The sequence below is a fragment of the Poecilia mexicana genome, unplaced genomic scaffold (genome assembly GCF_051168715.1).
Source record: "Poecilia mexicana isolate PSO_F unplaced genomic scaffold, ASM5116871v1 scaffold_18, whole genome shotgun sequence".
NCBI lineage: Eukaryota > Metazoa > Chordata > Actinopteri > Cyprinodontiformes > Poeciliidae > Poecilia > Poecilia mexicana.
In genome coordinates, this window is record NW_028263387.1 from 28,269,036 (window position 1) to 28,294,035 (window position 25,000).

At 47.1% G+C, this 25,000-nt stretch overlaps 1 protein-coding gene and 1 long non-coding RNA gene across 3 annotated transcripts; one reads left to right on the forward strand and one right to left on the reverse strand.

Annotated features, from left to right (window-relative positions):
* The first annotated feature begins 11 nt into the window (after positions 1–11).
* Positions 12–22,824, forward strand: corin (corin, serine peptidase). The gene is made up of 24 exons (XM_015007803.2): positions 12–184; positions 1,703–1,835; positions 4,719–5,015; positions 6,221–6,332; positions 6,778–6,882; positions 11,390–11,595; positions 11,684–11,797; positions 12,196–12,303; positions 12,520–12,630; positions 12,721–12,843; positions 13,743–13,844; positions 14,588–14,819; positions 14,892–15,034; positions 15,111–15,218; positions 15,292–15,405; positions 16,042–16,152; positions 16,320–16,443; positions 16,564–16,692; positions 18,897–18,946; positions 19,015–19,195; positions 19,270–19,432; positions 19,503–19,611; positions 21,953–22,086; positions 22,155–22,824. Exons 1-24 carry the CDS (start codon positions 128–130, stop codon positions 22,338–22,340), a joined length of 3,252 nt encoding a protein of 1,083 aa, XP_014863289.2. The 5' UTR covers positions 12–127; the 3' UTR covers positions 22,341–22,824.
* LOC148154450 (uncharacterized) lies at positions 7,546–8,685 on the reverse strand. 2 transcript variants are annotated; one of them, XR_015766100.1, is made up of 5 exons: positions 8,598–8,685; positions 8,391–8,508; positions 8,142–8,209; positions 7,951–8,066; positions 7,546–7,852 (listed from the first exon to the last, which is right to left on the reverse strand). It is a non-coding gene; the product is annotated as an uncharacterized LOC148154450 (long non-coding RNA). The 2 variants fall into 2 exon arrangements; XR_015766099.1 differs by having other exon boundaries at positions 7,951–8,070.
* Positions 22,825–25,000: the final 2,176 nt, after the last annotated feature.

The window sequence follows — 25,000 nt, forward strand, 5'->3', positions numbered from 1 at the left end:
TCAGTGTGTGTTCCCAGTGACCGCTGTGGGCGGGGCCACCGCGCTCCGCCCCGCTAGTCCCCCGCCAGCCGCAGCTCCCCGCCGGCAGAGCCATGGTCTCGGGCTCGGCGGCCGGCAGCAGCAGCTCATGTTGTCCGCTCCGAGGGAGACCTTCCCGGGTGTCACCTTCAGCGGAGCGCCGGCGGTGAGTCCTGTCCGTGTCCGTCTGCCGCGGTCCCCTCCGTGTCTCCTTGTCTCTGTCCTCCGGTTCAGCATCGCAGCTTCGCTACTTTAACTCAGATGTTCTCGGTTTCTGGCTTCATCTTTATAAATTAATCTCTAATTATTCAACGTCTAAATCTGACAGATTCAGCCTAAAAACTAATTCAAACTGGTTTCATTTCAATAATTTTCCTGTAGTTAAACCAATAATGTGAATTTAAGTGAAAAAAATTCTCTATTTCTACTTTTTAATCTCATTTTGCTTTCAGTGGTTTCAACTTGATTTCTGTCGTTTCTATAAACGGTTTCAGATCTGAAACCAAAACAAATCTAAAGTATTATAATCAGCCTTTGTTCTGGTTATTTCTCTCTGTCTGCAGGTTAAAACCCGTTAAACCGGAAATAATCAGATTAATCCCAGCAGCTCCGGGATTAATCAAATAAAGCTGAGCTAATTCACCTCAGTAGAATAAAACATGTGAAACTTCTGAATGTGTTAATAAAACCACATGTGAAGTTCACATTAATTTGACCAGAATAGACAGAATCTGCATCAGATTATTATTTAGATTATGTATTTATTTTTATTATTACTTAGCTATTTTTATTCATTTAAATTTATTTATATATTTTTATTAGTTTTGACTATTTTTATTTATATAATTTAAATGTTTTTAATGTATTTATTTAAATGTTCTGACTAATTGTCAAATATCTCAGAGTAAACGTACCTTATTATCCTTTAATCAGGTGATCCTGGTAGATTTTAAACATTTTATTTATTAGAAACAAACAAAAAACTAAATAATTAACTATATTTTCAGGCTTTGAGAACCAAAAACTGAAATAATTCTCCTCCATCCTGGGAATAAAACCCCATAAAAACAGTTTATTATGGAAACAGGAAGAAATATGGCAGAAAACTAATAATATTAATCAGAATTGCAACACCAACATTGTTTTAATAACAAACTGCTGCAGAGAATGTGATTAATATCCTGAGTTCAATGATCAGCAGCTTGGAGCCGCTAGACGGATTAAATGTTTCTGTCTTTAAATCAGATTTTATGATGTAACTGATAATTGATCCGTTCTGATTGTCTAATAATAGATCAGATTAAACCATCATCAGATTATTAATCTGGTCATTCCAGCTGCAGGCCAAACGCCACAGGAAGTAAATAAATCATTTTACTGACCGCAGAGGATCAGAGGGATCAGCTGTGTGTGTGTGTGTGTGTGTGCGTGTGTGTGTGTGTGTGTGTGTTGGGGTGTGTGTGTGTGTGTGTGTGTGTCTTGTTGTGTGTCTGTGTGTGTGTGTGTGTGTGTGTGTGTGTTGGGGTGTGGAGTGTCTCCTCGTATCTTCACTTCTAAAATAGCTCCAACAGTCCAGTGGAAACTCTGAGAGTATAAATAGACGGGGTGTGATGATGATGATGATGATGATGATGATGATGGTGGGGGTGTGTCCTGACCCTCTGCCCCCCCCCCCCCCCCTCAGGATGCCGGGATGGACCAGGGGGCGTGTCCTAAGAAGCTGGGCTCCTCCAATCAGCTGCGGCTGCTGCTGCTCTACATCCTGCTTCCCACCGTCAGCCTGCTGGGGGCGCTGCTGCTGGGCCTGGCCCTGACAGGTAGGGGCCACACCTGGGGGGAGGGCTCAGAACCACAGCACCGGGTCAGAACCGCAGCACCGGGTCAGAACCGCAGAGGGAGAGGAGGTGTAATGTCATGTTCATGTTTTCACTCCAGTTCATCCTGTCATTATTCCTTCTTTCTTTCAACCTTTCCTCCTCTTTTCATTCTTTCACTTTCTCTCCATCAGTTTTCCTCCTTTCTTTTACCCACCATTCATTCATCTTTCCCTTGTTTTCCTCACTTCTTCTCTTTGATTTCTGGTCCTACCCTCATCTCTCATCCCTCCATCTCTCATCCCTCCATCTCTCATCCCTCCATCTCTCCATCCCTCCATCTCTCATCCCTCCATCTCTCATCCCTCCATCTCTCATCCCTCCATCTCTCATCCCTCCATCTCTCCATCCCTCCATCTCTCATCCCTCCATCTCTCATCCCTCCATCTCTCATCCCTCCATACCTCCATCTCTCCATCCCCTCATCCCTCCATCTCTCATCCCTCCATCCCCTCATCCCTCCATCTCTCATCCCTCCATCCCCTCATCTCTCCATCTCTCATCCCCTCATCTCTCATCCCTCCATCTCTCATCCCCTCATCTCTCATCCCTCCATCTCCAGTTCTTCCTGCTGGAGGACAGAGGAGGTGTAGGAGGACAGATGACACACATGCTGTGTTGATTTAACCGTGTTTCTGTTTCTCTGTGCGTGCTTCATCTGGTCGCCATGACAGTGGGGAGTCCCTCGGCCAATCAGAGCCAGGCTCAGTGAAGGAATGTCAAACGTTTAGGCAGGTAGTGAAGCAGGCGCTGCTGTCCTCCCTCCATCCTCCTCTCCTGTGGTGTTTAACATCTTTTCTTCCTCTGTATCTCAGTCTAATCCCTCCTGCTCCTCCTCCTCCCTCATGGAGTCTCTCCATTAGACGCCTAATGATGCGTGACGCCTCTCCTCTCCTCCTCCTCCTCTCTGTGTCTCTGCCGCCGCCGGCATTCGCTCCAGCAGCAGGAAGACAAAGCAGCTCCTGTTGCCATAGATGCTCAGCAGATGTTCCTCCATCTCTGAAAATAAACTCACAGAAAATACAGGACGTTTACCCAGAGAGCCGCCCCAGAGGTCAGCACTGACCCCTGACCTCTGTGGACCAACCCATCTGGACCATCAGGGAGTTTAGTGAACAGATATCTGCTCTATTAATCCTGCAGAAGGTCCACCATGATGTTCTGTGGCGCTGCTGCAAGGACAGGCTGCAGTTAGGCCTCCTGACCAGCGGGGGCAGCAGTAATCAAAACTCAGGATGAGTGGTTCTGGCAGTAAAGTATCTTCAGTTCTGCTGTTAAAACCAAACGGAGTAAATCAGTTCTGAGGTTCTGGCCTTTAATCAGCCGAACTGGACCTCAGTTACTGGTTTTATTCCTGTGTGTTACTGGGAGGCCAGTCCAGAGAAACATGTAGCATGTTAGCATCCAGACAGGAAGTCTGGATTCAGTCTGAGCGCTGCGGCCCGAGGCGGATCAGACACACAGAGGTTTGTTTCAGAAATAATAAGTTACATTTGATCTAGTAATAAGAGATTCAGATCAGTAACTCCTTCATCTGGATGAAGGAGTTACTGGTTCAGATGGGGGAATGTGATGATGATGATGGTGGTGATGATGGTGATGATGATGGTGATGATGATGATGATGGTGATGATGATGATGATGTTGATGATGATGATGATGGTCATGATGATGATGATGATGTTGTTAATGATGATGATAGTCATGATGATGATGATGATGTTGTTAATGATGATGATAGTCATGATGATGATGATGTTAATGTTAATGATGATGATGATGGTGGTGATGATGGTCATGATGATGATGATGTTAATGATGATGATGATGATGTTAATGATGATGATGATGGTGGTGATGATGGTCATGATGATGATGATGATGATGATGTTAATGATGATGATGGTCATGATGATGATGTTAATGATGATGATGATGTTAATGATAATGATGATGATGATGATGGTCATGATGATGATCTTACTCAAAGTTCCCTCTAATTTTTCATTTAGTTTTATTTCCTGATGAAACCAGACAGAAACGCTCTTCGCGGTTCAGCAGTGAGGAAGAGGAGCGGATCTGTCAGTGACTCATTTATTTTTACATTCACTGATTTTACCAAAAACACAGGACACTCAGCCGGGTCACCATGGTAACGGGTCCGGCTTTCTGGGTCCTTTTGTTTCTTTGCAGGATTGATAAAATGTCAGGAAACAAAACCAGAATCAGAAATGAAGGCATTAGCATGCCTAGGTGGGCCCCATGTGGGGAAAAGGAGGGCAGACTATATGGGTCCCATATGGGTTTGTCCGCGGGTTCCACGATGGTCCCACATGGGTTTGCCCATGTGGGGCCAGAGCCCACATGGGCCCTATATGGTGGTGGCCGACATGGGTTTGTCCATTTAGGGCCCATGTAGGGCCCATGTGGGCTGTGGCCCTACATGGGCAAACCCATGTGGGGCCATCGTGGAACCCGCGGACAAACCCATATGGGACCCATATATCAGCCCTCCTTGCCCCCACATGGGGCCCACCTAGGCATGCTGGCTGAATTCTGATACAGAGAAACATTCTTTTTCCGGTTCTGGTTCAGTTCTCTGGTTCTAGTTCTGGTTCAGGATCTGGTCCCGGATCTGGCCCTGGTTCTGGTTCTGGGTCAGGTCCCGGTTCTGGTTCTGGTTCTGGTTCTGTTCTCTGGTTCTGGTTCAGGTCCTGGTTCTGGTTCCAGTTCAGGATCTGGTCCCGGTTCTGGCCCTGGTTCTGGTGCTGGTTCTGGTTTTGGTTCTGGTTGGGTCCTGGTCTGACCCGCTCTCTGTCTCCTCAGGTGTTTTCGGCGGCGCCCCCCTGGACTCCAGGCCCCTCCCCTCCCTGGGGCCCGTTGCCGACGGCAGCCATGGTTACCATAGCAACAGCACAGCGTCCCCCTCCAACGCCTCGTCCTCCGTGAGGAGCCAGGTGGGACAGGTAGCGTACCACAGCCAGAGCACACCTGCTGCTCCGCCCTCCTCCTCTCAGGCTCTGCCCACCCAGCTGGCCACCCGGCTTCCTGATTGGCTGGCCTCGGTGACATCACTGAGCACCGCCAGGCCAGCCAGCAGCTCCACCCCAGCGCCAGACACAGGTAAGCTTACCTGTAGAGCAGGGCGTCAAAATCAAAGATCTGAATGATCTTAAAGGGCCGGTTCATCCAGAATGTATCGATAAAGATAATCAATAAATCAATAAATCGATGTTCCTCCAGGATTCTCTGGTTGTTTTTTTAATCAAAACCAGATCTTGTGGTGCCAATGAGGAAACGTGTCAGGAGATTTATGATAATGTAGGATGTTAAATGTGACTTTTTATGACTCGCATCAATGATGGATTATTAAACCAAGTCAGGCTGTCTGATGCAGCGTCACTCAAGCTCAACGTTTGGACCAATTTTGAGAAAGTTTGCAGTAAGATCAGAAGAAAATGTGGAGATTTGTTCGTTTTGTGTGAATTTTGTGGATTTGTGAAAAACTGTGAGGACTTATTGGTGTCATTTGGAGTCTGGAGGGCCACATGAACAGCTACGGTGGGCCAGATGTGGCCCCCGCGCCTCCAGTTTGGCACCTGCTGCAGAGCTTCAGCAGCAGGAGGACAATGACTCCCAGAATCCTTCAGGGCTGCAGCCACTTCCGGTCTGTGGTGTTGATCCAATAAGACGGTTCTGAGCTGTCCTCTGCTGACTCCGTCTGTCTCTGTGGAGACTCTGGTGGACCAGCAGAACCTGGACCGGGTCGGGTTCAGATCCATAAGCAGCAAACGGAGCAGAGTTCATTTCTGATCGATGGATTTAAGATTCCCTCCGTCTCCGTCCCTCTGTCCGTCCCTCTGTCCGTCTCCGTCCCTCTGTCCATCTCCGTCCTCTGCTGTCTCTGTGTCTCTCTGTCTCAACGGGACGTTGAGGTGAATGCTGATGAGCCTGGCTCTGTCCTGAGCTCTGATTGGCTGCTGGTAGCTCATCAGACTCAGTGGATGTTTAACCTTCCAGCTGTTTCAAGCTGCTGAACAGAACCGAACTGGACCGGACCGGACCGGGTCCTCTGAGGTTCTGCAGCAGTTTAACGGGTCCTTGCTGCATCAGGCTGTGATTGGACATTAGCGTTAGCTTCCCTGCTAGCATAGATACTCTGTAGAAAACATTCAGGGGTGAAAGGTCAGGCTGATGTTGCAGCAGAATCAGGGCTGGACTGAGGCAGACTTGCCGGGTCGTGGCGCCCCCTGCTGGTCGTGGGAAGTACAACAGCTCGAGCTGCAGCCTCATCCTGCTGGTTCTGGTTCTGGTTCTGGTTCCTGCAGGTCGGTGTCAGCTGGTCCTGGAGCCTCAGTGCCACATGCTGCCCTACAATCAGACCTGGCTGTCCTCCTCCGTCGCCGTGGTGAAGAGTTCAGAGGTCGACATGTTGCTAAGGTAACCGCTTCACACTGACATGAGCACACTTCTGCTAATAGCATTTAGCACTTTAGCATTTTTGCTAACTTTGAAAACATTTAGCGCACTTAGCTTCCCCTACAATAAAGCTACAGAAGCTCTAATTTGATTGGTTGTCTTCTGAGCTTTGAGGGTCATGACATCAGAACACCTGGACATACTGCAGGTAATGAAGGGTTCTGTCTGAACTGACTGGACTGGGAACACGTCCATCAGCAGGTCGTCTGGTTCTGGTTCTTCGTCTTTGGGTCAGCTGGGTTCAGAATCACTGCAGCTTCATCTTTCTGTAAATGCATTAGATGTTTCCAGTTAGCCGGGTTGTTGTTGTTTCTCAGGTCAGAGGTTCTGTGTACTTAACCTTGGAGCGGGTCGGTTGGGCGTTTCTGGCGGGTTTGGACCTGAACCCGGTCGTTTTGTGCTGCAGGTTCTTCAGCTACCTCAGCAGACTGTCCTGCTACAGACACATCTTGCTGTTCGGCTGCTCGCTGGCGCTGCCCGAGTGTTTGGAGGCCGACGGGACCAACAGCAGGTAAGACCTGGTAATGGTTTCCCAAAGGATGCTGGGAAATGTAGTCCCTCTGCAAGGCGCGTTCCCCCAGCAGCTGCTGGGACAGAAAACCATCCGGCAGCTGGGAGTCCAGGACTAAGAATAACACACTCGCATATTAGGACACACACATTTACACAAACACACACACCTTCAGTAACAGTAGCTTCAACTCCACATGACCTCTGACCTCTACAGAGAGTGTGATTCTAATGAAGCTGGGAGCTTCTGGTCGTCCCGGTCCAGAGGGATCTATGACCCAGAACCCGAGACTAGAACCAGTACCGGTTGGAAATAAGTTACTGTTACTGCTGAGTCTGCAGGTTTAAATATCCTGGTTACCACACAGTAAAAACTGCTGGGTTAAAAATAACCCAATACGTAACCCAGCGCTGGGTCAAATATGGACCGACCCAACGCTGGGTTGTTTTAACCCAACTGGGTTGGGTTGAGGGTTTGACCCAGCACATTGGGTCATGGCAACTAACCAAACGTTGGGTTAAATTGACTTGTTTAAATTGGTTAAACTGACCCAAAATTGGGTTGAAATTCATAACCCAACACAAGGGTTATTATACCACTATAGTTGGATTAAAAAAAAATTATTTTAAATTTCACTATATAAAAAAAGGATTAAAAGGCATATGAATTTAAAGCTTCTTTTATTTTCACATGATACATATATAGAGCCAGCAATTTCATTTACAAAAGTTATAAAACATAAGTAGTTAAATCACTTCAATTCATTTGGCTACAACTCCAGAAGTATCTGTTACTCCATATTAGAAAACATTTAATGAAAAAAAGTCTGTTTTAAAGCAAACTACAAGTAAACCTTTCAGCCATTAAACAAGGAGCATTTTTAACGACACTTTAGCATTTTGCCTGTCTCCCTGCATGAGGACATACAGGTTGTCACATTTTGTAGATGCACCACCAGGTTTGTCCCAACCTGATGGAGAGAGAAGACAGAAAAAACAGGCCATTAGTGATGAACTTATATAAACAGCAAACAATTTGAGCATAATTCAGAGATGAATGTTGACTTACAGGCTGGATATCAATGAAACCTTCTGAACTTCCAGGTTGATGGGTCTGAAACTCTACTCCCAAATGTGTAAGTAGGGAGGAGTACTGGCAGCAGCGTCAGGGCTACATCATCTTGTCTGTCTGGCAAACATAAGCTTGTGTTAAAATGTTAAATGTTAACAGTTTATAAACATCTCTTCAGCTTTCAATACCTTAAGGGAGAAAATTCATGTTGTTGAGAAGACGGCCGCTCCTTTCTCTTCTTGGCCATACAAAAGATCTTTGTTGAGAACAAGAGAGAGAAGACACAAAAACAGGCCATTAGTGAATTTAAAGGTAAAGGGATACATTCTCAAAAACTAATTTCTGACTGATTCTAGTTTAACACAAAACCTCACTATTGAATGTAATGCAATTATTTAAACGATCTGAGCATGATTCAGAGATGAAGGTTGACTTACAGGCTGGATATCAATGAAAACATCTGAATTTCCAGGTTGATGGATCTGAAACTTCTCCCAAATTAGTAAGGTGGAGCAGGAAGGGGTACTGGCAGCAGCTGCAGGACTACATCATCTTCTGTATCAAACATAAGTTAGTGTTAAAATGTTGCAGTAACTAGAAAGCATGAAAACATTTTAGAGAACATTTCTTCTGAGCTTCAATACCTTGAGGGAGCAGACTCATGTTCTTGGTCATGCAGAATGTCTTCCTTGAGAACGAGGAGTTTTGCTTAATTCTCCTGAAGATCCTGGATGTAAAATTACAAAATCTATCAGAAAAGAAAATCACAAATCAAACTTTAAGAATGACTGAATTAAATCTTATAGCTGTCTCCACTGCAAATAACTTGTAATTAGCCAGCAATTTCAAATGTTCAGAGTAATTTTATGTTCCTAAAAATAAATATAGCTCTTAATAAAATGACACATATAATTTAATTTAGAAGTAAAACTTAACACAAACTTAGTGCTGAATAACTTTCAGCACCAACTTTAAATAAATGTATTTGTAATTAATAGTAACAATAATAATAAAATGAGCAAACATTAACATTAGATATTGTCTTAGTTTTGCTTTTAATTCGTTGCCGAAAACCAGCGGGAGTTTGAAAGCAATGTGCCGGGAGACGGTCGTTCTCTCTCGGCTTAACGAGCCGCTCCGCCCGGTCAACTGACGGAGCGGGCGAGACGAGCCGGCGGCTGGAGGGAAGCGATAAGTCCGAACACGTCCGAGCAGGTTTGTAATTAAGCTATATGTTAATAAACCGAGCGCATAATTCAGGTTTACACAACTAATTTATCGCCTAATAACTTTGCAAAAGTTATTTTATTTTCAACAAGCATAATATACCCACATTATTAAAGCTCTGCTCGCTCTCCTCCGCCATTACTGCTGGTGTTCGAACACGTAGCCTCAGCCCGCTGACGATGCGCGCGCATATTGCAAAAATCAGGGGACAAACCGTCAACTATCATTTATTTTAAAACTAAATCGATTTTTAAAAATTTGACTATGTTAAGTTATGAACAAATATGATTGAGGTTATATTAAAAACTGAATTTAATTTACTTGACAAATTGTGCCCTTCCCCTTCATCTATTTTTCCCCCAACATCCGTGTTGTAGCAACACCGAAGCTCTTTGTCAGAGCAACCTGCCATAATAAACATTTCAAATAACCATAAAAATAAATATCAAACATGTTTGAAATAAATTCAATTTATGTATAAAATTCTATTAACGTTGAAACTTTATCTTCTTTTTACTTACCATGTCTTATTTCAACGTAGAGGAGAAGTCCGATATGCAACGTTCACAGTCATGTTGAAAATGGAGGCTTGTGAAGAGGGGCGTGGCTTCTTCCAAGTTTCATCTTTAACCCAACCGTTTGGGTAAATCTACCCACCCAACTCCTGGCCCAACAGAAGTGTGCAAGATGTAGACTTCCGATAAATTTCTGACCCAACTCATGAGTTATGAATTTTGACCCAATATTTGGTCAAACTAACCCAACCTATGACCCAACAGCTTTAACCCAGAAATTGGGTTATGAAAATAACCCAGCATTTTTTACTGTGCATGACAACTGCCAGGACAGGCTTGTTAGATTAGTGGATCTGAGGTTCTCCAGGAGGCGGCGCCTCGGTTCTGAACTCCACCTGCTGAGCGGTACAACACGGGTCGGGTCAGGTTGGTACAGTATGGCAGGGTTGGGTTGGTTTGGGTCAGTTGGTTTGGTTGGGTTGGTTTGGTTTGGTTGGGTCAGTTGGTTTGGTTGGGTCAGTTTGGTTGGGTCGGTTTGGTTTGGGTCAGTTTGGGTTGGTTGGGTCAGTTTGGTTGGGTCGGTTTGGTTGGGTTGGTTTGGGTCAGTTGGTTTGGTTTGGTTGGGTTGGTTTGGTTGGGTCGGTTTCGTTTGGTTGGGTTGGTTTGGGTTGGTTGGGTCAGTTTGGGTTGGTTGGGTCAGTTTGGTTGGGTCGGTTTGGTTGGGTCGGTTTCGTTTGGTTGGGTCGGTTTGGTTGGGTCGGTTTCGTTTGGTTGGGTTGGTTTGGGTTGGTTGGGTCAGTTTGGGTTGGTTGGGTCAGTTTGGTTGGGTCGGTTTGGTTGGGTTGGTTTGGTTGGGTCGGTTTCGTTTGGTTGGGTCGGTTTGGGTTGGTTGGGTCAGTTTGGTTGGGTCGGTTTGGTTGGGTTGGTTTGGGTCAGTTGGTTTGGTTTGGTTGGGTTGGTTTGGTTGGGTCGGTTTCGTTTGGTTGGGTTGGTTTGGGTTGGTTGGGTCAGTTTGGTTGGGTCGGTTTGGGTCGGTTGGTTTGGGTTGGGTCAGTTTGGTTTGGTTGGGTCGGTTTGCTGTTTTTCTGATTCCCTTCAGTTGTAGCTCCATGGACCAATGCTCAGGTCCGGTTAGAGTGGAGCTGCTGGTTCTGAACAACATCGTTTATTGATTGGAGGACAGAAAATGCCTTGAGACGCATCAGAACTTCAGCCGTTTGGGTTTAACCTCGTTAACGTCCAGTGAAGTCCAACCATGAGGTCAGGTTCAGAGGAAATGAGGTCATGCTTCCTGTCAGCGGTTTGAAGGGCCTCACTGGAGAACATGGATGATGCAGAGACTTCCTGTTAGGGCTGAGCTTTGGTTGTTCCTGGACGGGTTCACCTCTGATCCTGGGTCCTCAGTTTAGTCTTCAGTTAGACACCAGGACATCCCAGCTGTGGTTCTCATAGACACGATGCTGCTGGTGGCTGGATGAGAAACATTTAGAGTTCACAGCAGAATTAAAAGCTTCTGAACCTGAGAGCATCATCAGACTGTCTGAGGCTGTTCAGTTCAGACTGAGAGTCAGAATGAAACTTTGGCTAAGCCAGGTCCTTACGGAGCACCGGAGGTCTAGGTGAGGTTTTCTCCGGGTTTTCCAGGTTCTGTCGGCTCGGTTCTGTCCGGGTTCTGACCCGCTGTGCTCCTGCAGGAAGGTGGTTCTGCCCTGCGCGTCGTTCTGTGAGGCGGCCAGGGAGGGCTGTGAACCCGTCCTGCAGATGTTTAACGCCTCCTGGCCCGACTTCCTGCGATGCTCACAGTTCAGTCAGAACGCCTCGTCGCCGTCGTCGCCCATGGCAACCAGCGGCCTGACGCCTCCTGCCTGTTTCTCACCCCGTCAGATCAAAGGAAAACCCTGTGAGTCACAACCACACCTGCTGCTGCAGGTAAGCATCACATGGTACGATGACATCACCTGACTGTCTGCTCTCTGATTGGTCGGCAGCTGTGTGCGGCGGGAAGGACAACTTCCTGTGTGCGACTGGAATTTGTGTCCCTCAGAAACTGGTGTGCAACGGTTACAACGACTGTGACGACTGGAGCGACGAGACACACTGCGGTGAGCTCACACACACACACACACACACACACACACACACACACACACACAGAGAGAGAGAGAGAAACACACACACACACAGTCTGATTGTCTCTTGTTTAAATAGCATGGAAAGTTTTCAGCCCGTTGCCATGGTGATGTTTGTGCTGGTAATTGATTGGCTGACAGCAGGGTGGGGCTTCCTGAAGCCTCTGTGTGTGTGACATCAGCGTGTTGCCGTGGGAACGCCTCTCCTGACCCCATCCTGACCCCTACCTTCATGCTGCAGGAATTTGTGGTCCGTCAGAGCCGCTGAACGGAGCCGAGGTGGAGGATCAGGGCCAGAATGATCTGGACCCATGCGGGGAATCTGGATCGGGTCAGACTGTGAGGATGATGATGGTCCGTCTCTGTTGCAGAATGTCCTGATGAAGAGTTTCGGTGCAACACGGGCCGCTGCCTGAGTCCGGTTCTGGTCTGTGATGGTTATGACGACTGTGGAGATCTGAGCGACGAGCTGAACTGTGGTGAGGAAACCTTTAACCTTTGACCTTTAACCTGAACCAACCAGGAAGCAGACAGTAGGGAGCAGACTGACTGCCACCTGGAGGCCAGGGGGGGAACAGCAGCAGGAGAAAACTGTCGACTGTGTGTGTGTGTGTGTGTGTGTGTGTGTGTGTGTGTGTGTGTGTGTGTGTGTGTGTGTGTGTGTGTGTGTGTGTGTGTGTGTGTGTGTGTTTCAGTGTGTGACCTGTCCCGGGAGCACCGCTGTGGGGACGGACGCTGCGTCTCCAGGGACTGGATCTGCGACGGAGACCACGACTGCCTGGACAAAAGTGATGAGACCAACTGCTGTGAGTTCCTGTCGGAAACATGAGATCTGGGTCGGGGCGCTGGGGTTCCACCCGGCACAAACCCGGTTCTGGTTCTGTTTGTGTCTGCAGCCTGTCGGAGCCAGGGCCTGCTGGAGTGCAGGAACGGTCAGTGCGTTCCCTCGGCTTTCCGCTGCGACGGCGAGGACGACTGCAAGGACGGCAGCGACGAAGAGCACTGCAGCCGGGAGCAGAGTGAGACATCTCTCCATTCCACCCATCTCTGCTCTTCTTTCCTCTGTTCAAACATGAGAAATAAAGACTCAACATTTATGCTACAGATAAACTAGTTTCATCTTAAACAACCAGACAGTTTATTAGAGGAGATCTGGACCAAACCAGGCTGTAAATGATTCTGTTTAAATCTTGAATAATTAATGTCCTGAATCAGCTTCACTAGTCCCGCCCACATTTATATAAACACATTAAACCCCTTAAATAGAACCTGCCTGACAGCATGAAGCAGGCTAAAGGATGTTAGAAATATCCACAACTCAATGCTCAGGCATAATTTTGAGTTTTTTACACATTTTTCTTCATAACTGGTGAAAATCAAGTGATGCTAACTCCCACCTGTAGGTGGCAGTGTTTCTTACTTTTGCTCCACTGTTGATTCAGCCTTGATGTCAAGTTATCATCTGTGATCGATGTGTAAAAAGTCACATTTAGCGTCATATGTGCAAAGAACAATTATCACTGAATTCCTTGTAAATATTTCTGAAGTAGCACCACAACATTTATGAGTTTGATTTATAAACAAATCACAAAAATAATCAGAATCTTCTGGAGGGACTGAATGTTGCTCTGCATTCAGCACCAATCAGACACATCTTCTTTATTCCATGTTTTCATTTTAAACTTAAGTTTGAATCCTAACCTGACGGCCTCAGGATGCCGTAGCTAACTGTTAGCATGAAATGTTGAACTTTGACATGGTAATGTCAAACAGACTGAACTTATGCAGCGCTTTACCAGTCATTTTGACCATCCAGAGCATTTTACACTACAGTCACATTCACCCATGCTGCTGAGTGAATGTCTCCCCCTGCTGATGGTTCCCTTCCTGATGGTTCCCCTGCTGTTGTCTCCTCCAGACCCGGGCGGATGCCTCCCCGCTCAGCCTGGCTGCAGTTCCTCTTCCTGTCCAGCGTGTGGAGCCGGTACCGTTGCCTGTGACCCCCGGAGCAACAACTGCTGTGAGTAGAGAGGGAACCGGTCCTCCACTACAGGTCCAGACCAGCTGAGGGAACCATGAAGGTGTCAGAGAGTAAAACTACCTGGTATACAGTTCAGATAGCAGTTAGTGGAGCCCCCTGGTGGTGGTCCTGGTAACTGCAGCCTGTCTCCCCCTGGTGGTGGTCCTGATAACGGCAGCCTGTCTCCCCCTGGTGGTGGTCCTGATAACTGCAGCCTGTCTCCCCCTGTTGGTGGTCCTGATAACTGCAGCCTGTCTCCCCCTGGTGGTGGTCCTGATAACTGCAGCCTGTCTCCCCCTGGTGTTGGGGACTGGTAACTGCACCCTGTCTCCCCCTGGTGGTGGTCCTGATAACTGCAGCCTGTCTCCCCCTGGTGGTGGGGACTGGTAACTGCACCCTGTCTCCCCCTGGTGGTGGTTCTGATAACTGCAGCCTGTCTCCCCCTGGTGGTGGGGACTGGTAACTGCAGCCTGTCTCCCCCTGGTGGTGGGGACTGGTAACTGCAGCCTGTCTCCCCCTGGTGGTGGGGACTGGTAACTGCAGCCTGTCTCCCCCTGGTGGTGGGGACTGGTAACTGCAGCCTGTCTCCCCCTGGTGGTGGTTCTGATAACTGCACCCTGTCTCCCCCTGGTGGTGGTTCTGATAACTGCAGCCTGTCTCCCCCTGGTGGTGGGGACAGGTAACTGCAGCCTGTCTCCCCCTGGTGGTGGGGACTGGTCCTGACTCTGCCCTCTGGCCTGCAGCGCGCTGTGAGCCCATCACCCTGGAGCTGTGCATGAACCTGCCCTACAACCAGACCAGCTTCCCGAACTTCCTGGGCCACCTGTCCCAGAGAGAGAGCTCTGTGTCCTGGGAGTCGTCCCTGTTCCCGGCGCTGGTCCAGACCGGCTGCTACCAGTACCTCATGTTCTACGCCTGCACCCTGCTGGTCCCTAAGTGCGACCCGCTCAGCCTGCAGAAGGTCCCGCCCTGCAGGTCAGTGGCTGCGTCCGGTGCTACACGGTTAGCGGCGGCTGCAGCTGAGTCCCCCTGTCCTCTGTCCTGCAGGTCGCTGTGCCGCATCGCCAAGGAGAAGTGTGAGTCGGTGCTCGGCATTGTGGGTCTGCAGTGGCCTGAGGACTCCGACTGCAGCCAGTTCCCAGAGGACGGAGGAAACTCCACCTGCCTGCTGCCAGAGGACGGAGTCGACGGTACGGTTTGTCCTGATGATGATGATGTCTCATCTAGCTCCGAGACCTTGATGCTGCTCCGTTGCCATGGTTACAGAGTGCTCCCCCAGCCACTTCAAGTGCCGGTCCGGCCGCTGCGTCCTGGCGACCAAACGCTGCGATGGACACCTGGACTGTGACGACCACAGCGACGAGGACAACTGTGGTGGGACAGAGTCCAGATGCTGTCCTGCTGCCCTGCTGTCTGTAGTCTGACCCTGCTGCTGTCTCTGCCTCAGGCTGCTCTGAGCGCGCTCTGTGGGAGTGTCCCGGCAGCACGCTCTGCATCAAGCCCTCCATGATCTGTGACGGGTTCCCAGACTGCCCCCTGCAGGTGGACGAAGCCAACTGCTGTGAGACTGTTTCCACTGACCTCTGAACTTTAAGTTAGGCGCACTGACCCTAACAGAGCGGCGTAGCGTTAGCTCTGTATGGTATTTAGCAGAATGAAAAGCTAAACCATTTAGCAGCTGTTTGATTAACAGCCTGGCTGTGAAAGCTGGATGAGGGATTCTTCTGCATAACTCATCTGTTCCTTCTGTGCTTTCCATTTGCTTAATAAAGTTTCCTAAAACAAATTGAACATAAGAAAAAGAAAAGGAACTGGTGGGTACACAGTTTATCCCCCTTCAAAATAAGAGCGTGAATATAAACGTCTGACTATGTGAGGAAGAACTGAAAGTTTATAAACCAGCTAACTTCAAAATTTATCCTGAAAATGAATTTAAGGGAAGCTAACTGAGCTAAATGTGTCCGTCAGTAAAATGCTAAAGATTAGCTTAGCTACTAGCGGATTAGCAGAATGTGGCGACCTCTGACATTTAGTGACACAAAGTATCTCTTCATATTGGTGGAGGCAGAGCCGTGTTTATGGATAACTTGTTTTATGGACGTGTTTATGGATAACTTGTTGTGTTTATGGATGTGTTTATGGATAACTTGTTTTTATGGACGTGTTTATGGATAACTTGTTGTGTTTCTGGACGCAGCGGTCTGCAGGGACAACGAACTGGCCTGTAACAACCACCAGTGTGTCCACCGCACCCTGTGGTGTGACGGGAGGAGGCACTGCTCTGACAGCTCCGATGAGTGGAACTGCGGTACAGTCACAGCTTTGTTCAGATGGTTAAAGTTGGATAAACTACCCAGAGCTGCAGAGACAAACATGCACTGGGTGAAAGTAGATGTGTTTTTAGTGACTGTAGGGGGCGCTGTTGTAATGAACAGCCGTTGCTGATGGATCCTGTGCTGATCTTGGTCTCTGCAGTCTCCCTGTCGGATCGGTCCGGTTCTGTTCTGACCGTGTTTAAGACGGCAGCGGAGTACCAGGTGTGTGCCGACGAGTGGAACCCGGAGCTGAGCAGACTGACCTGCGAGCAGCTGGGACTAGGGTAAGGTTAGTAACGGACCAGACAGAGCCGTGGTTCCCCCACCTGGACCGGTTCAGCACCGACTCATCACCATACATGGATCCGTCTGAAGCAGAGTAACTGTAAGCAGCTCGTCCTCAGGGCCCCCTCCTCGGTTTCCATGGTACCCGACCAGCCTGGAGCACCAGGCCGTCGCCGTTGGTTACACGTCCATCCAGAGTGGAACCTCAGAAACGGTTCTGCCCTGCAGGCCCGACTGGAGAAGAGAAGGTACCACTGATGAATGCTCAGTTTATCCCACAGTGTCGGTGAGGAGCGGTGTGGCTTTAGGGTTAGCCCCGTAGACGGGATCCTGGTGTTGCTTTAGGGTTAGCCCCGTAGACGGGATCCTGGTGGGGCTTTAGGGTTAGCCCCGTAGACGGGATCCTGGTGTGGCTTTAGGGTTAGCCCCGTAGACAGGATCCTGGTGTGGCTTTAGGGTTAGCCCCATAGACGGGATCCTGGTGTGGCTTTAGGGTTAGCCCCGTAGACGGGATCCTGGTGTGGCTTTAGGGTTAGCCCCGTAGACGGGATCCTGGTGTGGCTTTAGGGTTAGCCCCGTAGACGGGATCCTGGTGTGGCTTTAGGGTTAGCCCCGTAGACGGGATCCTGGTGTGGCTTTAGGGTTAGCCCCGTAGACGGGATCCTGGTGTGGCTTTAGGGTTAGCCCCATAGACGAGATCCTGGTGGGATGAAAACTGATTTATTCTTTTCACTGCAGCAAACATTGATTTTAATCCATGAAAATCAAACAAGAAACAGATTCTGTCTCTACTATCATCTCTTTGAGTCGAGTTATCCTGGACAAGCCCCCAGTTTATGTAAAACACAACAAACATACAAATATTGGGGGCTTGTCCGGGATCCATTCTGGTTCTGTCTGGATTCTAATAATATTTTCTATGAAAACACAGAAAACCAACAATCAGTTAAATCAGATCTGATTAGTTCAGTTCTGGTTCTGTTTCTGTTTGATTTAGATTTTAAAAGGAATAAGTTTTACCATGACAACACACATGACACACAGCTCCACATTATGAGGTCACCAGGTGACCTTTGACCCCATCTGAATAAACGCTTAGAACAGATAAATGTGAGGATGAGACGAAACCTTTTACCCCTGATCAGAAACAAAACTGAAGTTATTATCTGTGGACCTAAAGCGGAGAGATCTAGAGTTATAGATCTAGAGTTTTAGATCTGGAGTTATAGATCTGGAGTTGTAGAGCTAGAGTTATAGATCTGTAATTGTAGATCTATAGTTATAGATCTGGATTTGTAGATCTAGAGTTATAGATCTGGAGTTGTAGATCTAGAGTTGTAGATCTGGAGTTGTAGATCTGGAGTTGTAGATCTAGAGTTGTAGATCTGGAGTTGTAGATCTAGAGATATAGATCTGGAGTTGTAAATCTAGAGTTATGGAGCTGGAGTTGTAGATCTAGAGTTATGGATCTAGAGTTATAGATCTGTAGTTGTAGATCTGTAGTTGTAGATCTAGAGTTATAGATCTGGAGTTGTAGATCTGGAGTTGTAGATCTAGAGTTATAGATCTGGAGTTGTAGATCTAGAGTTATGGATCTGGAGTTGTAGATCTGTAGTTGTAGATCTGGAGTTGTAGATCTGTAGTTGTAGATCTGGAGTTGTAAATCTAGAGTTGTAGATCTGGAGTTGTAGATCTAGAGATATAGATCTGGAGTTGTAAATCTAGAGTTATGGAGCTGGAGTTGTAGATCTAGAGTTATGGATCTAGAGTTATAGATCTGTAGTTGTAGATCTGTAGTTGTAGATCTAGAGTTATAGATCTGGAGTTGTAGATCTGGAGTTGTAGATCTAGAGTTATAGATCTGGAGTTGTAGATCTAGAGTTATGGATCTGGAGTTGTAGATCTGTAGTTGTAGATCTGGAGTTGTAGATCTGTAGTTGTAGATCTGGAGTTGTAAATCTAGAGTTGTAGATCTAGAGTTGTAGATCTAGAGTTGTAGATCTAGAGTTATAGATCTGTAGTTGTAGATCTAGAGTTATAGATCTGTAGTTGTAGATCTGGAGTTGCAGCTTCAGTTATTACAGCTAGAAACTAGAGATCAGGTCCAGAATCTGGGAGCAGTGATGACCTCTGACCTCTGACCTGAGGCTGCAGAGCCACATAAAGACGGTTCCAAAGCCGGCCTTCTATCATCTCCTGAATTAACAATCCTCCTGTAATCTGGAACCAACTCCCAGTAAACTGCTGAGCTGCTGAAACACTGAGCTCCTTCAGACTTATGACATGTTTCTGTGGTTTAAAGTGTTGAACGTCTTTCAGCTGCTAGTTCATGTAGATCTATAATGAACCTAGTCCAGGCTGGTTTCCTCTGATGTTCTTCAGTGAAGTGCTGTGTAGCTCAGTCACACCTGTGTCTCATCATGTGTAAATGTTCCCTGCTGGCCTCCTGCAGCCACGCCTGCCACTCCAGGAGGAGAGTTTCGGTCCGATGCTCCAGAGCAGGTAACCCGTCTCCTGCAGGATGATTCTGACCTCAGGTCCATCCTGATGTTGACCTCTGTCGCCGTCAGAGTGCGGTCTGCGTCCAGCCCTCCGTCCTCACAGGAAGAAGCGGATCCTGGGGGGCCGGGTGTCCAGGCGTGGGGCGTGGCCCTGGCAGTGCTCGCTGCAGAGCGGTCAGAGCGGACACGTGTGCGGCTGCGTCCTCATCGCCCGGCGCTGGGCTCTGACGGTGGCTCACTGCTTCGAGGGGTGAGAGGCCGGCTCTGTGTCTGGGGGGTTCTGGGACTGATCCCAGCTCATCTGGACCCGGTTCTGTCCACCAGGAGGGAGAACGCAGAGCTGTGGAAGGTGGTTCTGGGCCTGACCAACCTGGACCACCCCGGCGCCCACAGTCAGACCCGCAGCGTTCGCTCCATCGTCGTCCACCCGCGCTACAACCGGGCGGTGGTGGACTACGACATCAGCGTGGTGCAGCTGGACTCTGAGGTCAGAACCTGCAGAACCTCTGCGACCCAAACAGAGACGGCCGGTTCTGATTGGTTCTGGCTCCTTACAGGTGGAGGAGACGGCCCACGTCAGGCCGGTGTGTCTGCCCCGGCCGGGGCAGCTGCCGACGCCGGACTCCTACTGCTACATCACCGGCTGGGGTCACATGGGCAACCGGAGTGAGTAGAGGCTGGTCGCCATGGCGACGAGGTCATCAGACAGGGAGCAGGGCAACCGAACGCCGGGAACGCCGGGAACACAGAACCACACAGAACCAACACAGAACCACAGATATACGTAGACATACACAGATTAGATATAAACGGAGTATTTAGATGAGGATTCATTAACCATGAAGGCCATGAACAGATTTATGGATTAATAATTAACCTGGAGTTTCTTCAGTCAACAGTCAGGATTTTATCAGAACCAAACCGACCCGTTCGGTCCTCAGGACCTCGGTTCTGATGACCCGTTCGGTCCTCAGGACCTCGGTTCTGATGACCCGTTCGGTCCTCAGGATGGTTCTGATGTTTCCCTGCAGGCAGATTCTCTGTTTCTATCAGCTTCAGCTTCACATTTTATTAAACCCACAACATGATAAGATGAGGACAAACCACAGGTCCAGTTTGATGCTCTGAAGGCGGCTGAGTCCAACGGTGACACCGAGCCTCTGTCCCCGGGACGTTTCTGTCCCCAGGACGTTTCTGTCCTCAGGACGTTTCTGTCCCCAGGACGTTTCTGTCCCCAGGACGTTTCTGTCCCCAGGACGTTTCTGTCCTCAGGACGTTTCTGTCCCCAGGACGTTTCTGTCCTCAGGACGTTTCTGTCCTCAGGACGTTTCTGTCCCCAGGACGTTTCTGTCCCCAGGACGTTTCTGTCCTCAGGACGTTTCTGTCCTCAGGACGTTTCTGTCCCCAGGACGTTTCTGTCCTCAGGACGTTTCTGTCCTCAGGACGTTTCTGTCCCCAGGACGTTTCTGTCCTCAGGACGTTTCTGTCCTCAGGACGTTTCTGTCCCCAGGACGTTTCTGTCTCCAGGACGTTTCTGTCCCCAGGACGTTTCTGTCCCCAGGACGTTTCTGTCCTCAGGACGTTTCTGTCTCCAGGACGTTTCTGTCCCCAGGACGTTTCTGTCCTCAGGACGTTTCTGTCTCCAGGACGTTTCTGTCCCCAGGACGTTTCTGTCCCCAGGACGTTTCTGTCCCCAGGACGTTTCTGTCTCCAGGACGTTTCTGTCCCCAGGACGTTTCTGTCTCTGAGCTTCATGTAGTTTGAACTTTAACTTCCCACTCAGGAGTTCAAACTGTTTCCAGCTCATCTTTTGTCCTGAACTTGTTTCTGTTATTAACTTTATATTTATAATTTTCCTTTGGCCTCTTTGACTCTCAGCCTGATATCAGAACCAACCGAGTCCAAGTTCCTTCATCAGAATCTCTTCCCCACATTTTATTCAGAATTGTACTATTTCTGACCAAAGGGCTCATATTATAGAACATTTATACACTTTATAAATTTATACACTTTATAAATTTATACACTTTATAAATTTATACACTTTATAAATTTATATACTTTATAGATTTATACACTTTATAAATTTATATACTTTATAGATTTATACACTTTATAAATTTATACACTTTATAAATTTATATACTTTATAGATTTATACACTTTATAAATTTATACACTTTATAAATTTATACACTTTATAAATTTATACACTTTATAAATTTATACACTTTATAAATTTATACACTTTATAGATTTATACACATTTTCTTCTCGTCGTTCTGTCTTTCATACATTTTCTCATTTTTAAATATCTCCTAAACTTCTCAGTAAAACTCGTATATTTATTAATTTAAACGTTTCCTGTCTGGTTGCTCTACGATCTCTGCTGCTTTTCTAAAGAAAACATTTCATCTTATTATTGTATCTTAAAATGATTTGTTGGGTTTACAGATCCGTCTGGTGATAATCAGAGGAGCCATCTTTAAGTGCAGCTTGTTCTGATCAGATTTAGACTATTAATATTTCAGAGCCATGCTGATGTAAACATGGATCATTTTCTCTGTCAGCTACCAAAACAGGAGCAGAGATGTTATTATAACATCCTTAATAAAGTGATAATAAACATGTTTATCAGCGGGTGCAGAGCAGCACTGCTTGTTTTCATCCTGTCATTCATCAGATGACAACATGACAGGCTGTTTTTCTCTGGTTGTTTTTCTCAGCTGAGCTGAACCTGGACAGGAAACGGAGGAGAGCAGCTTGTTACTGTTCCCACATCACTCAGCCGTTCACTTTATTTCAGCTAATAAACCCAAACAGGACATTTTCAGCGTTAGGGATTAAACGTCATCCTGTCCCTGTGGAGTTTCTCCTCATGTTTCAGTGAAGCAGACAGGAAACCTTCCAGCTCCTCTGATGATTTGCTGAAACCGAACAGGACAGCCTGTAGATAACTGAGTTTCCCATTTCCCCTGAACGCCTCACGCTGTGTTTCTGCCCTCAGTGCCCTTTAAGCTGCAGGAAGGCGAGGTCCGCATCATCTCCATGGCGCAGTGCCAGTCCTACTTCGACATGAAGACCATAACTCCCAGGATGCTTTGCGCCGGCTACGAAGCAGGAACCGTGGACTCCTGCATGGTACCAGGTGCTGTCAGTGTGGTCAGTTCTGGGTCAGAACCGCCTGTAGAACCGGCTGTGTGTTTCAGGGCGACAGCGGCGGCCCGCTGGTGTGTGAGGAAGAGGAGGGTGAGGGCTGGACGCTCTTCGGCCTGACGTCCTGGGGCAGCGTCTGCTTCAGCAAGGTGCTGGGGCCCGGCGTCTACAGCAACGTGACCCACTTCACGGCCTGGATCCAGCAGCAGATCTACGTCCACAGCTTCCTGCCCGACTGACGCCGGCAGGAAGTGATGTCACTGACTGTGCCTGACCCACAGAACCTCTGCATCCGCCCCACTGGACCTCCTCACACATGAACATTCATGTTTTCATTCCAACCAGATGGGTCCCACTTCTTTTGTTTTCAAATTAAGAGCGTTTTCCCCGTTCAAAGCTACGTTTGAGTCACAAAAACATCCTGAAGGTTTTTATTATGTTTGTTGTGTTTCTGCTGCTGAAACATTTTGTTTCCAGTTTTCAGGAAAGTTTCAGTCAAAATCTTTATTTTTATAAATGTTTAAAGTCCAGCATCAACGTCTCTGTGGCGTTTAAACAGTAAATTATTTAACACAAACTCGGAGGGAAAAGCCTCCATTTACACCTTGAGGATCTTTTAATCGAACTTTTTCTTTTGGTAGATTTTATTTCTGTTTAGATTAAAATGATGTTTCCAGAAAATATCAAGTGATCAGAAACGACTTCCTGTCTCCTCCAACTCGTGTTCCTATCTTGTAACCAAGAGCAAAAAGACAGTAAAACCTGTTTATTAGTAACATAACATATAAGGAGAAATAAACAAATATTAACAATAAATTAGCTAATTATTGCAGTAAAATCATATTTTTCTGTATTTCATTTATAAATATATCACTAACATGAAAACGTTTCTCTGTGATGTGAAGCACAGATGTAGCACACTGACGCCATATTCCTGTTTTATATGAAGGCTAGCTCTGTTAGCGTAGCTCTGTTAGCACTAGCTGTGTTAGTACTAGCTCTGTTTGCACTAGCTCTGGTAGTGTTAGCTTTGTTAGCATTAGCTCTGTCAGTGTAGCTCTGTTAGCAAAGTTAGTGTTAACTCTGTTAGCACTAGTTCTGTTAGTGTTAGCTCTGTTAGCGTGGTTCTGTTAGCCCTAGCTCTGTTAGCATCAGTTCTGTTAGCATTAGCTCTGTCAGCAGTAGCTGTGTTAGCAGTAGCTGTGTTTGTGTAGCTTTGTTAAAACCAACAGATTGATTTTATTCATAATCATTAATTAAGGTTTAATGTGTTCACAAACAGAATAACTAAATGAAAATGAACACCATGTTTTATTTTATCTGAGCGTTAGCATTTAATGCAACTAGCTTGATGCTAATAATTTGTTTTAGCAGTAAAAATGGACTCATCTTTACATTTTCATTTAAAACATCTTCAGTCGTAAAGCCAGAAGTTGTAACAGTTTAAAACGGCACAATTTATTATTTTTGGCACAAATTAACCCAAATAAAGGAGATCAGTGTGTTTATCTGACTGACGATTAAAATAATCATTTTTAGTTACAAATGTTTGCTGTAAACAGTTTGGTGATAAAATCCATAATCAGACGTGAAAACAGCTGAACTGCTGCTGATGAAGTTTAGTTTTAGTTTGTTCTGGTAAATATTCATCGTTTTGCTGAATCCATGTTTTAGTTTCCAGACTTGTTAAAGTTTTGGGTTCTGGACTCGACTGGATGCTGAATGTTTCTGACCAACCAGAACAACCAGAACAACCAGAACATCCAGAACAACCAGAACATCCAGAACAACCAGAACATTCCTCTGCTTTGGGTTTCTTCAGGTGTTTCCTACAGCTTTTTGTAAGTTGAGCTTCTCACAGGTCTGTGTGTGTGTGTGTGTGTGTGTGTGTGTGTGTGTGTTTTTTTTTCCGTGTGTGTGAGATCATCCAGTCACGCGTTCAGGTCGTGTTTTGCATCTTGTTTCAGCCCTGATCAGGTTGTTGCCATGACGACCAGGTGACCTGTGGTGAATATCTGCTTGTATTTTCTGTTTCTGGCTCTAATAAAAGTTTCCACACTCAGTGGGTTTGACTCACCGTCTGTCTGCACATCTTTCCACTTCCTCTCCACAGAGGAAGGAACCAGCAGGTTTTTATAGACGGGATCAGACGGAGGATGTGTCAGAAATATTATTCCTACTGACATAAACCATCATATTAAACTCCATGGATCAGATATCAGCCCTGAGATCCTGTCGGTTTATTAAACTACAACAATCAGGAGTTTGTCTCCAGGTTTCATCTGAATGTTACACATTTTATTTCAATAAAGTTTAAATAATATATTTCCTCTGATGTATTTAAAATGTATCAGAGGAGCCATGAGGACTGAGAACATGAGGGAGAAGCAGGAAACACATCATCCTGATTCTGGTCCAAAACGTTTTGGTGCCTCAAGATGTTCTCACCTGCAGAGGGAACTCGTCCCTCCAGCTCTGACCTCTGACCTGCAGAGGGAGCTCGTCCCTCCAGCTCTGACCTCTGACCTGCAGATGGACCTCGTCCCTCCAGCTCTGACCTCTGACCTGCAGATGGAGCTCGTCCCTCCAGCTCTGACCTCTGACCTGCAGATGGAGCTCGTCCCTCCAGCTCTGACCTCTGACCTGCAGATGGAGCTCGTCCCTCCAGCTCTGACCTCTGACCTGCAGAGGGAGCTCGTCCCTCCAGCTCTGACCTCTGACCTGCAGAGGGAGCTCGTCCCTCCAGCTCTGACCTCTGACCTGCAGCAGATGTCTGGTTTCCTGGAGGTTTCATCCCCTGGTCATTAATCTTGATCTCTGCTTCTGTGTCCAGGTTGTTCTCCTGATGGTCTGAGGTTCTGCTGGGTCAGCAGGTCCGTCTCTGATTCAGCCTTTATAA